A 12,984-nucleotide genomic window follows, 5' to 3' on the forward strand; every position below is an offset into this window, starting at 1 on the left:
CATATTCAGCAATAACTTCTTTTATATGCCGAAATAACTTTAAGTTTCATAGTGTCGGGGCGAGTTACCTCAGTATGTACAGTTAAGGTTATATAATTAAAAGTTTGCAAAAATATATCTCTGTGACATATAGATGTGGTTTCTTTGCTTGGCGGATGGGTAATTCTGACATCTCATTAAACCATCGGGGTCTTCAAGTGTTTGCGGCAGAGCGTATTTTTTAATCACAGAGAAGAAATGGTTTCGCCCTTAAAATGGACCTATGACCACATCGCCGCCAAAAGCCGTTTTCATCACTCGTTCAAAGTGAATTGTGACCGTCATTGGAATTTTGGCAAAAAGGTGACATTTTCGCACTTTTCCTTTCATTTTCACCTCAGAATGAAGACAATCAATGCGGTTTTGATTTCATTCGATGATATGGTTTATTTGTAATCAACAGTGCCAAAATGCACCTTGGAATTTGGCAGAATTCGAGAAGAACCGTTGGCGGCGCTATAAGTACCCGTCAGTTCTCAGGGAATTAACTAGAGGTGGGATTTAATACCGGTGGCTTGCCACTTGTCAACTTGAAATTCCTCAGCTTCTTTTTCCGAAACAACGGTAGCCTCATGTGAACGGGTCGGAAATAAATATGACGTGACACTTTATCATGTGATAAAAGGAGGCCATGAAAATTACAACTGTTAAATATACGTAAATAGCGTACCGCCTATTAGGAAATCATGGAAATGAACGTGCAATGTGCTTCACTGAAAAACTACTTTGAAATATTTCTGAAGTTACTGCGTTATCAGCTCTGCAATATCAATATCTCAATATTGAGATTGTCCATTGTTTACCGTCACCTTTTTCGTCACGTTTTTCATACGGATACGTGCGAACATAGACCCTCGCTCGAGATGTCCCGTTTTTCTCGAGGGTTTTTCTCGAGGGTCTATGGTTCCAACAATGTTATGTCTTTTCTGGCCTGTGTAATACATCATTCGACTGAAACAAAATTGATCGTGTTTAAAAAGTATTAAAAGGGTTGTAGAAGATAAAACAGTCAAAATCTGGGCAAATCAAGTTTGATTTTTAAAAGTATTTATTTCTGATCCGTGACATTTTGCTGTCAAAAATATATATTACTGCAAGATGAATATATGAGTATAAATGTCAGTACTTAAGCACTAAATGCTTTCATATACCGAAATAATTATTGGTTTTTGTAGTGTCGCTGTGAATGTTCACCAAGGGAACTGCAATCTCATAAATTTGCAATAATATTTCGCTGTGACGCATGCGTAGATGATAGAAAGGACAGTGCCATATTAACTATTTATGTCAATGTAGCATTTTAATCATGAATACAAAAATAGTTTAGAACTTGGACAGAACAACTTATCGGCAGTAATGACGATTTACTTTATTCAAATATCAATTTTGTGTAACCTAAACAAAATAAAGAGTGTACAAATAGTAATTAATAATTTCTATGATCACAATATCAGAAATAAAGTGACTTTTCTTCTGATATTGTATTCATCACTTTTTGTGGACCTACAGTTATTTGCGATTTCCGTTTGAAACAAAAATCGTAAATAGCTAGCTATAGGGCCACAAATACTAGCTATAGGGCCACAAATATCTAGCTATATGGCCACAAATATCTAGCTATAGGGCCACAAATATCTAGCTATAGGGCCACAAATATCTAGCTATAGGGCAACAAATATCTAGCTATAGGGTCACAAATATCTAGCTATAGGGTCACAAATATCTAGCTATAGGGTCACAAATATCTAGCTATAGGGCCACAAATATCTAGCTATAGGGTCACAAATATCTAGCTATAGGGTCACAAATATCTAGCTATAGGGTCACAAATATCTAGCTATAGGGCCACAAAAAGTAATGGTTATAACAAGAATATTTTTAAAAAATTATCAAATATTTGAAGACTAGGTCATTGGAGGGCTAGTATAGGCCTGTATATTCGATAATGAGTTATCTAAAGTCGTGTAGCTCAATAATAGTAAATTGGTGTTAATTCACATAATTGGATATTTCGGCTGACTTCAGAAATACGTTGGATTGCCACTTAGTCCAATTGTTTCTCATGTAGTTTCAATAGGATGTTACAAGTCTGACGTAACTGCTTGCACATTTACTAAATTGTCCACATTTTGTAAAAGTTATGCAGGTTTATCTAGAATTATTGGTGTCATTTGGACTGTAGGAATAACATACACTTGCAATCGCTGAGGAATGCCGCATGCGGAATACTAAACTCAAGATGCAAGTATGATAAGAAGACAATTTGACACAGAAGAACAAACTTAGACATCCTAACATCCCCAGTACAGGAACAAACTTAGACATCCTAACATCCCCAGTGCAGGAACAAAATTAGACATCCTAACATTCCCAGTACAGGAACAAAATTAGACATCCTAACATCCCCAGTACAGGAACAAAATTAGACATCCTAACATCCCCAGTACAGAAGAACAAACTTAGACATCCTAACATCCCCAGTACAGGAACAAACTTCAAGTGATACAACATAGAAATACAGACAATCTATCGATTATTCCACACACTTTATCCACTGAAGACGAATTTGAGGCGACTGATTAAGAAAGTACGGCAAATGGCGAGAAAACGGCGTTAAATGATCGTAGTGTTATACAGTCTCCTCCACTCTGGAGTAGACTACCCTGACATTCAGATTACAGCTGTGTCTCGCCATGGCCAATCAGTTCTGTACACAAAATAGGGAAACGTAAAATACACTTTCAAATATACAAAACACACTAAACGCAAGCAATTGAGATGTGCATAATGTGTGGAGTTGCTTTCCTTATTACATAGATAAATATTTAAGGGCTAATTCCTCAGTTGCAATGACGAAGTAGATTTATTACATTTATGGTTGATTTTTGTTACATTTATGGGTGATATTACATTAATGGGTGCATTTTATTACAATTATGGTTGATGTTACATTTATGGAGATTATATTACATTTATGGAGGTTACAGGTACTTCTCGCCATAAAGCGTGAAACCCACTGTTGACGGTTTATGACCGCTATTAAAAGAAAGAAAATGAATGACCTTTTGATTAAAATGTTAGGTCGGCTAACTTGCGATCACACGAAGTGAAACGCTGGTCAAAAGGTGAGCGAACGAGAGAAAATCATGATTTAAGGAAAATAGACAGCCACTGCAACCATGGAGTGAGTCACCAAAGTCTTGCTAAGACGGAATAATTAATGAGTGCAGCGTCGCGATGCCATGATCATCTAAATTTGGAGCTACACATTTTCCGTCATTACCTAGATTTTTAAGTTCTCAAACTTCACTAACTAACTGATTGTCTTCGACAGACGTGGGACGGGGCATGGTGTTAATAGACATGCACAGCTGTGCCTCACACTTGAAATGGATTCATCGGTCATAGCGAAGTTGTTTAGACATTTGGATGTTTCTGTCAGAAGAGACAGCAAAACGGTTAAAATTAGAGAAAATCATTCATTCAAAAATATAACTTAAATTCGATAATGTATGTATCTATGCTGTGCAAACAATATACAAGCTTGTGCAGAATTATAATGGCATTGCGTCCCATTGCTAGAAATTCAATTCTTTTTATTTAACATGTATAAACATTATAACATTATGATACATTATAAACATGTATCAATTTGAAATCAGATCAAAACTACATACAGAGAAATTGAAATTGATGTTCATGAATTTTTTGTCATTGTATAATTCGATTGGAAGCGGTAGACATAATGCTAATATATAAACTACATTATTTTCACAAAACGAAAAGAAACAGATAGGGAGATGTAAATATGAAAGAAGCGCGCCACACTTGGTAAATATTTGGCTACATACCGTGAAATACAATCGTTTGAGATATGTGGTGATCAGAAAATTTACAATTTGTAAAATGCTCTTGATTACAATACCCTAGCCTCTGCTATATAGACGCAGTCTACAAAACAGGCATCTAGTCCGCTAATGTATGTTCACTTCCCAAATTTGTCCAACTTAGCAGTTTTATGCCAATTTTTCTTACCCGGGTCAATTAACGACGAGATGAGTTTGTGGCTCAAAAAGTGGACGTTATAGTCTATTATACTGTAACGGCCAATGTCGTCTTTTTCACCTTTCTTCGATTATTTCAAGTTTCTAGTTTGGAGGGCAATCATGGAATTGTGTTCAGGATTGTAAAATCTATATTGAAGTTCTAAAAGTACCATAACTGCTGTATAACTCATTGGGTGGTATAGAATAATTAACTGTCACCGGGGAAAATGCAATTATTTTTTATTTGAAATGAATTACATAAGCCAGTCTGTTCTATTCCTAGGAGAACATATTCAAAATCCATGGCTGGAAAGTGTTACGGTATCACAAATTTTTCAATTCTGGAATGAATGTTTCACATTATGCTTTGATTTGCATAACCTCTATGATAAATACATCTGTAAATAAATATCTTTAGATAAGTGTTCAAGTAATGGAAACATATCTTGAAAGCCAAACACGTCCATCCCTTATCAATGAAAACTTTCAAAACATTCAACATCCTGGTACCAGGTGTTTTGCTATGAACTCTCCACATCTTTCAAATTCATTTTGGCGTCAGTTTCTTCGATTGCAGGGAGTGTGGCATTAACTTTATTTGTTGTCTCGGCTTCTGTCCGGTGAACTTCAACTATAGAGCTATCGCCATTTTTGTCGTGTCTTTCTAGCAGTGTTTCTAACTCGTGAATACGATCTTCATACTGCCAAAAGAGACATCAAAGCCCCATTAGCTGTATCTTTTTGCACATTTTCGATAAGATGATTTGAAATCAAAAGCAATTTATGTAAATATTGCTTACCGACGTGTGACAACAGAAAATTTCCAAACATTCAATGGCGACAAACGCACAACTTAAATTTTAACAACTAATTAACCTTCAGATATGGTCACCATGAGCGAGTATACACAAATTAAACAATCGACCGAATCCATCGCCAGAATGAAATTGTTACGTCTTAAAAGACATAACAACAACATAACAATGGCCTAATGGATTAATGATAATAATGGCTTCACATCTCTCTGAAGATCGGATGAATGTCTTTGGTGAGTAAATACAAAAGGTACAGGTATTGGGCTTTAATGTTTAAAACGTCATTTAGGAAAGTTCAAGTAAAATCGTTATGCTTGTGCCAAAGCAGTCTTGCATGTACTCACGATGACGTAAGCCAGAAGCTTTCTTCCATGTCACAGGCCAGTTTGACACTCTCAAGGATAAAATTGATATACACATACTATGACGGGAATTGTTGATGACAGTTACACAAAATCAAACTTACAACAGTTTGTCGTTCTTTTAATCTTTGTATTTCATCTGTCATTTCGCAAATCTTTTTATCTTTATCTGTTTTGGCCTTCTGTGAATCAGAGCGATCTTTCCACGTAGCAGTTAGCATCGTCCCTGATGGTTGCACTTCATTACGGCCCTTGATCTGACAAACAAGACATGATTTCTCGTGTAAAATCATCTTGGCGTCATCATTCTGCCCATTGAAAATCAATTACACTTAATACAGTGCGGGGCACGTTAACAGTTTTAAACTCTCATAGATCAATTAAGGCCACGTGACTGACCATTAATACTCCATATATGAGACATTATCACGCCTGTGACTGTCTTTCATAATAATTTAAAATCAGATATTCATGAAAAGTTTAAAAATATCGCATAAAAGATAAACAATCATTAATTTAATCTTCCAGACGGAGTGCATGTAATACCTCTTTGAGGTCATTTTAGTACCGGATATCCTAAATTTTTACCACACAAAAGAAGCAGGCGACACACCTTAGTGACTCTGTACTGAAGCGAACAGAGCAATTTCAGCATTGTACGTATACTGCATCATATCTTGACAATGAATCCTATTTAATATTTTGTTCAATTTGAACGATTTTGCGAGGAGTGGTCGAACTAACTATATCTGATTGTTTCATTGCATGGCTAATTACTTGTACAAATACATAATTCAGTATTTCGATGAAGAGAAAACAAAAAGTTGACGGATTTGAGTATGACTTAGTATTATTTTCGCACATCTTCTTTCGCATTTTCTTGTCCATGTTCCAGGGCAATCTGGACTCTTGCACACACAAATTTTCGGAAACGTTTTGAATTTTCTTTGATTTGTCGGTATTATTTTAGGATTAAGGGGCTCCGCGCTGACCTTCAACGTTTACTGTCGGCGACAGTTAAGCCAAATTATTGTGCTGGGCTTCGCCCCGTCCGTAATGTTTTGGCTTTCTTCTCGCCTTGCCAATTAATAAACATCAATAGTACACGCGTTGCCCTTTGTTCGTTCAATATTGAATGATTTTAACTCGCACAGGAAGGACATGTTTCCACATAGCAAAAGTTCCATTAAATAGTGATACTTCAACATAATTGAAAACAGAAATTGCCTCAAAAATAACAGCCTTCCAACAACGACTTGGAAATGATTCAAAGAGGCAATTCGAAACATTGACAATATTAATGACATACCTTTGGTACAAATACAACACACTGGGTGAGGGTTGTTGCAAAAAATATGAACATTGATATCAGGACGTAAGATGCATCGACTTGGTGTTTCATGATAAGGGATATAGCGACACCAACAAATGAAAGTATGACCACATTATACACACTGGTACCTGTAAAGATAATGTGTATGCATTCAGGTAATTTCCATGTTTTGAAAAATACTAGATAGACCCATTCTGTGACGCAACTGCAAAACTTAAGTGTCTTGCGTCACTTATTAGCAAATCATGTCACTCAATACCAAAAGCTATAATTTTGTTCGGCCAATCATTGTTCCTTTTATGACCTTTGACCCTTTGACCAAAGCTCAACGGGAGATTATATGTACAGGAGTTTCTTTCTGTTGGTAATATAATTGGCAATATATTAAACATATATAAACATATATTAAAATGTTAAATATTGAGATTATATATATATATATATATATATATATATATATATATATATATATATATATATATGTATATGTATATAAACACAAACTATTTCAAGTACAAAGTTATGATATCATTACTTTGTACTCGAAGTAATTTGTATCATTATTTATAACGCTCTGCTTTAGCATCCAGCACTGTAATTTCCCACGAGGACATCTGTATACTTATATATATATATATATATATATATATATATATATATATATATATATATATATATATATATATATATATATATATATATATATATATATATATATATATATATGATCGCTACAGAGAGCACTTGTAGCGTGAAACTCTGAGTAACGCCTAAGTCCTGTGTTCTACTTGTTATCATTTTTACCGTATATATATATATATATATATATATATATATATATAATATATATATAATATATATATATATATATATATATATATATAAACTCACCGATATATTTTGAGTCGTTAAGAGCTACAACAGTCACGTTTCTTGTCTCCCAAGCCAGGAAGGCACCGAATATTAAAAGAATACCTGTAATCCATATGCATTTTCACAAAAGTTAATTTAACATATTACTTGAGTTGTTAGTGTGGAAATTTAGAGCGAGTTTTGCGAGTATTAGGAATCAGGAGAATTAGACCGCCGATCAGTCATATGACCAACCCTAGTTTGAAGGATAATCATTTGTTATAGTTAGACGAGAGAGAGAGAGAGAGAGAGAGAGAGAGAGAGAGAGAGAGAGAGACAGACAGACAGACAGACAGGCAGGCAGACAGACAGACAGACTGAGATCAGGCTTTCTCTAAGTACTTAATTACTACGTCATGGATCGCAAATTGAATATCGGATGAAAAGCTTAAAAACTTAATATCGACCGATATTTGCAAATTATCCGTCAAACCTTGTGGTAGTTGCTGTTTACTATCCTGTCGTGATAACGAAAGTACTTCGTCAGAATATTTTCTAATACATGTACTAACTACTCAAAATTGCTGATGGAATCTTGGTCAAATGATACTGTCATTTCGTCACAAACATGCTATACAAAGTTATCTATCTGAATAAGCTGAAGCGTTGTAATAATTTCTAAGCTTTCCCTCCTTTACACAGGTCGAATATGTAGTAAATAACCTAAGTCTGATATTGAATTTCTTTTTTTAAAAGTAAGGATTTTGATGGAATCATACGAAGAGGAAATTTTCTGAGAACACAAATATTTGCCAAACTGTCAAAACTGAAAGTCTACGGAGGAGCATATACAACACAATTTTTAACCAATTTCCTTTCTTGCACCAATGTGAAACTCACCTTTTACTGCGTATAGCGCCCCCAACCAATATATAGCTTTTCGGGAATCACATGTTATCCAGATGGGAATCAAGACTATGTCACTATCTGTCGGATCTTCCTGCGAATTAAACCTTAATTATAAACGGTTCAAGGGACTTAATCGACAGTAGTTGATTGACCATGCAAGTATATAGGGAGAAAAAACATCAAACATATCTTTAAATATCAAAAATATCTTTGAATTTTTATCGCGCAAAATGAGTATTCCCATATATGTGGTAGTCACTTGCCTTTTTTATCAATTATTGGCAGAAGCTTTCTTCAGATGATATTTGTAGACTTTGAGGTTAAGATAAGGCGGGAAAATTGTAGACAGAACAAAAGGTCGTAATCGACAGATAAACAACTGTGACAGTAGCCTGCTTGACGTTGTACGTGACAATGTACGTTACGCGTGACATTTCCATAGAACATGAAATACAGATCCAAACTATATGACGATGAGATATTTAGTGAATATAACTGATAATCATACAAAAATTATTTCGAGCGTCATCAACACGAAGTGAACGTCGATGAAGTAGAAGTTTTGTTGGGTGAACCAGTTATTAATGAACACTAGATATAAGCCCAAACTATCTGTTCATGAAAGTGCCAAACTATATTAAATTGACAAGATGCCAATAAACAAACTATTCAAGACAATATGTCTGAGTCAACCCATGCCTAGCAGTGTAATGACATGGTGCTGTGTTGACAAGAAACTTTGTAAATGTACTAACCTGTTGTGACCCCAATATTTTCACTAAGGTCAGCGGATCAATGACCTCCCAGAGTGTCAAGACGAATATGTCCACCAGTACAAGAATTCCAACCATTCCAAAGAGTTGAGTGTCTTTAATTACCTATCATACACAGTCAATTGATTCACAATAAGATGTTGCTCCAGTAACTTCACATCAAATTATGCTATCTTCACGTTTTTTTCAAGGTGATTATCATTAACCAGACAAGTCATGGGCGCCAGAACTTTACGTGTTCACTTTTGATGGACAAAAATGAGAATGAAAACCTCCAAGTTTGATGATAAACATTAGAATATTTTAAAACAGCGCAAGAGTGGTATTGTCGAACTGTGGCTGATATAACTACATGTGGGATCACGACGAATTCTGTCAACTACCGATCTAATTATCGTGTGTAAATGACAGGGTACCGAAATGTGCGTTTGAAAATCATGTAAAAGGCATCCGGTTTGGTAATTAAAGGGGGGGGGGGTGGTCGTCGGAACTGCGCGTGTGCGACTTTCTTGTTTACAAACAATGTATTTCATGCATGATATCTATATGCATCTTTTCAACATAGCTGCAACATATAACGTTTACGAAGTTCATTGTTAACAAGCATGTTTCAACTTTCATCAATCGCAAATGTACCCTAGATACAGTATTTACATCGGTCGAAGTGGTCCCTGGCAACCTTGGAGCAGAGTTCCGACGACACCCCCCCCCCCCCTTTAAATTATTTGCAATTGTGTCTCCAAGATGGCTATATGATCAAACTGAATAGAAAGTCACGCTGTTTTTGCTGGGTGGTAAGTATTCTCCGTTTAAATCAAACTTGATCATGACAACTGAGTCGATTAAATGAAACTACAGTACAATCAACACGAAGCGCCAAACTCTATAGTCTGATTGATCTGTGAACGTTTTCTTTTTGCGAATTCATTTTAAGGCAGTTAAGACTTTAAAGAACACAACTCACCCGCTTCTCAAGTTTTTTATTTGTGAATATTTTATGAACTCTCCAGGTTTTACTGAACATTGCACCAAACGCTAATGAAAAACTGATTGCTAAAACCCACGAATTCACCTATAAAAAAGAAATTGGACAATGTACGTGACTATTGACTTCGGTGATACATTAAACAGCAGAGATCTTCTCAAAACTTCGAAAACTATTTAAACTGACTAAAGTATGTCGTAGAAGTAGAAACTGGGAAATAATTCATAACAGAATAACATTCAACACTCTTTCAACTAAACTAGAAAGATGTGAAAGTTAGAAGTCTTTGATAGCAATACGTAAACATTTATGAATATCCTATAACAGCTATATCAACAACATACATCACTCAAATACTGGTATCAGCGTTCAGTGATTGACGATGAAAGATATTCTCTAAATTAAAGGTGAACACTTTAAACAATATAAACGTTGGGAACGTTTTCTGATTGATGTTGATTAACCTTACCTTTTGTATCAGTAAGTATGTGGCATCTGATACTAAACCTGTGTCAACCCCAGACAGTATGATGGATACGTATGCTAATATGCACCCAAACAATATCAAATTGTTCATGTATGGACTTGACATCTTGATAAATCTGGAAAAGTTACATAAATAAGTTTTAGAAAGGGTCAAATATTGACAAATCTGTTGACAATAAATTGATGTTTCTAAGTATTAAAAACCCAAATCAACAGAAGACGTTATACATCGCAATGAAAGGAAAGTGATAAACGAAAATTATTTAAAGAGCTTGCTCAGAAATCGTTCTTCCGTCACTGATAGAACGTATATTTTCAATGATAGATTAATTCAATTACGCGGAAATTGACTTAAATATATTTAGCATATTGATTAATTGACCGATGGGTTGCAAGTGCAATATACATCTGATTGTCTGATTAGCAGAGAGGAAAAATGTTGACTAAACATTTGAAAAATCAAGCCTTTTCTCAATTTTGAAATGAACGATTGACTATTGAACGGCTTGTTTCACAACAGTGTCTTCGCCGATGAAATTTCGGGGGATCACTGTTGCTATGATCATACTTATCTATGGTCAAACTTTTCACAAGTGATAATGTACATGTTTACATTTTGTGTACCCTGGTAATTACAATACTGGATGTTTGTATTTACCATGGATGAGAATACAGGACAAGATATTCTTTCATGATATTATCCGTAGCAAAGCAAAGCAAAGCAATAACTGACCTATGGTGTCGATAACGAAGGTTAAACCAAAGAAATCCAATCGCCAACAGAATACCCATCGCTGAGAGCGTTGTCATGGAAATGAACAGCGAAAATGAAATAGTTTGATGTTTTTCAAGAATCTGCTCTCTGTCAGCGGGAGGTTTTCCTCCTACATAAACGAAAATGATCCACACTCTTGTAAGATTCAGGTACTAAGTGACAGAAAACGCTTGACTGAAAACAAGTGATGCTCAGTTGGGAGGGCGCTGTGCCACTGTTATCAGAACTGTTGACGAGACAAACTTAGTATTTCGGGGAAGTTGACCCACCCTCATCCTTTCTTTGAATTTGATGTCATTTCAGTTCTTTGTCAATTAAGTAACTTAAATCATGAGACGAATTGCTGCAAATAAACTTTAGTGATTGGTTCAAAATTAACGGCATACATTACATCATATGCTAATCAGTTTGTAATCGTTCTGTTTAATTACATTGCGATATACAATAGCAAAATCACATATTCCGTGGAATGCAAAGAATATTTTGAATATTTCCTCTGTGACTGGTCAAGTTTTAGATTTCTAGAGTCTGTTCATGTTTTCAAAGTTTATTTATCACATCGCGAATTTCATCATTCATCAATTTGTTCATCTTCGTGTAATTTGATAATATGATTGGATTCATCGAGAAAAATAAGTCTGAAAAGTAATTCTTCGCGCATACGTGTCCATAATTATGAATTCGCAAACTTAGCCTAATTGGATATTTCTCCGCTCGCACACAGGGGCAGTAAACAATATTGTTTAGAGAGTCTGCCGAGGCAGCACTGACACCGCGCATCAAGATACTGCGCAGTGCTGCTGCAGTGTAACTATATTGACCATATTTCTGAGAGTCTGTGCTACAAATGCGTGACTTTGGCATAAATATTGATCATCATTTGGATTCGAGTGTTGTTGGGTACTTTTGTAAGTATACAATAATGACAGAAATATTAATTTTTAATCAAGGACTATGATTTGTTAATAAAAGGGTCTGTACTACAACTGCGCGAATTTTGCACGAAAACTGGTCATCATTCAGGTTTGGAGTGCACGGGTACTTTTGTAAGTATACAATAATGACAGAATAATCATAAATTTATTATTTTTTTTACTCTTGCTGTGACTGATAATTCCTTGTACCCCTGTGGCTCGAATGCTCATTAACCCTCAATGAAGTTTGATTCTTCATTTGCGATCACAATGGCGAGAATTACGTTGAACAAATAAACAATTAGATACGAACAGGCTTGAAATTAAATTATGGTTGATTGAAACAAATAAGATTTTTGCAAATTCATAGTGACTCTCGGCATTTCGAAATGGGTTCGAAGGAAGTGAGGTCATAAGCTTAAATCTGCAACATCGCTTTTCCGTTTGAGAAAAAATCTCCATTACCTTGCCAACGAATTGTGGGATTGTCTGACCACGTGATCTTCATGTCAGCTGAGGACGATGGATCATAGATACCAACCCTTACTTCTGTTCCATCTATGAATATAATTTTAGAATAAATATTTGCCCCTAGTTGATACTACACACAAAAATAAAATATGTCCAAAAACAGCTTCAAATTCTAAACCAGCTGTAATTAATAAATAAAATTGATAACGATAATGTAATCTTAT

The 12,984-nt window shown here is 35.2% G+C and overlaps 1 protein-coding gene across 1 annotated transcript in view; it reads right to left on the reverse strand.

Annotated features, from left to right (window-relative positions):
- Window positions 1–1,072: 1,072 nt before the first annotated feature.
- The window catches only part of LOC139116282 (gamma-aminobutyric acid type B receptor subunit 2-like), an 87,043-nt gene continuing 75,131 nt past the window's right edge, over window positions 1,073–12,984 (reverse strand). The window contains exons 10-19 of the mRNA XM_070678889.1: window positions 12,755–12,847; window positions 11,334–11,484; window positions 10,584–10,716; window positions 10,094–10,201; window positions 9,112–9,234; window positions 8,348–8,447; window positions 7,487–7,570; window positions 6,572–6,723; window positions 5,367–5,519; window positions 1,073–4,786 (exon numbers count right to left, since the gene is read on the reverse strand). Of these exons, the coding sequence (XP_070534990.1) occupies window positions 4,607–4,786; window positions 5,367–5,519; window positions 6,572–6,723; window positions 7,487–7,570; window positions 8,348–8,447; window positions 9,112–9,234; window positions 10,094–10,201; window positions 10,584–10,716; window positions 11,334–11,484; window positions 12,755–12,847 (1,277 nt within the window). The 3' untranslated portion in view covers window positions 1,073–4,606. The remainder of the gene's footprint in view (window positions 4,787–5,366; window positions 5,520–6,571; window positions 6,724–7,486; window positions 7,571–8,347; window positions 8,448–9,111; window positions 9,235–10,093; window positions 10,202–10,583; window positions 10,717–11,333; window positions 11,485–12,754; window positions 12,848–12,984) is intronic.

This window comes from Ptychodera flava, chromosome 17 (genome assembly GCF_041260155.1).
Source record: "Ptychodera flava strain L36383 chromosome 17, AS_Pfla_20210202, whole genome shotgun sequence".
In the NCBI taxonomy this organism is placed as follows: Eukaryota; Metazoa; Hemichordata; class Enteropneusta; family Ptychoderidae; genus Ptychodera; species Ptychodera flava.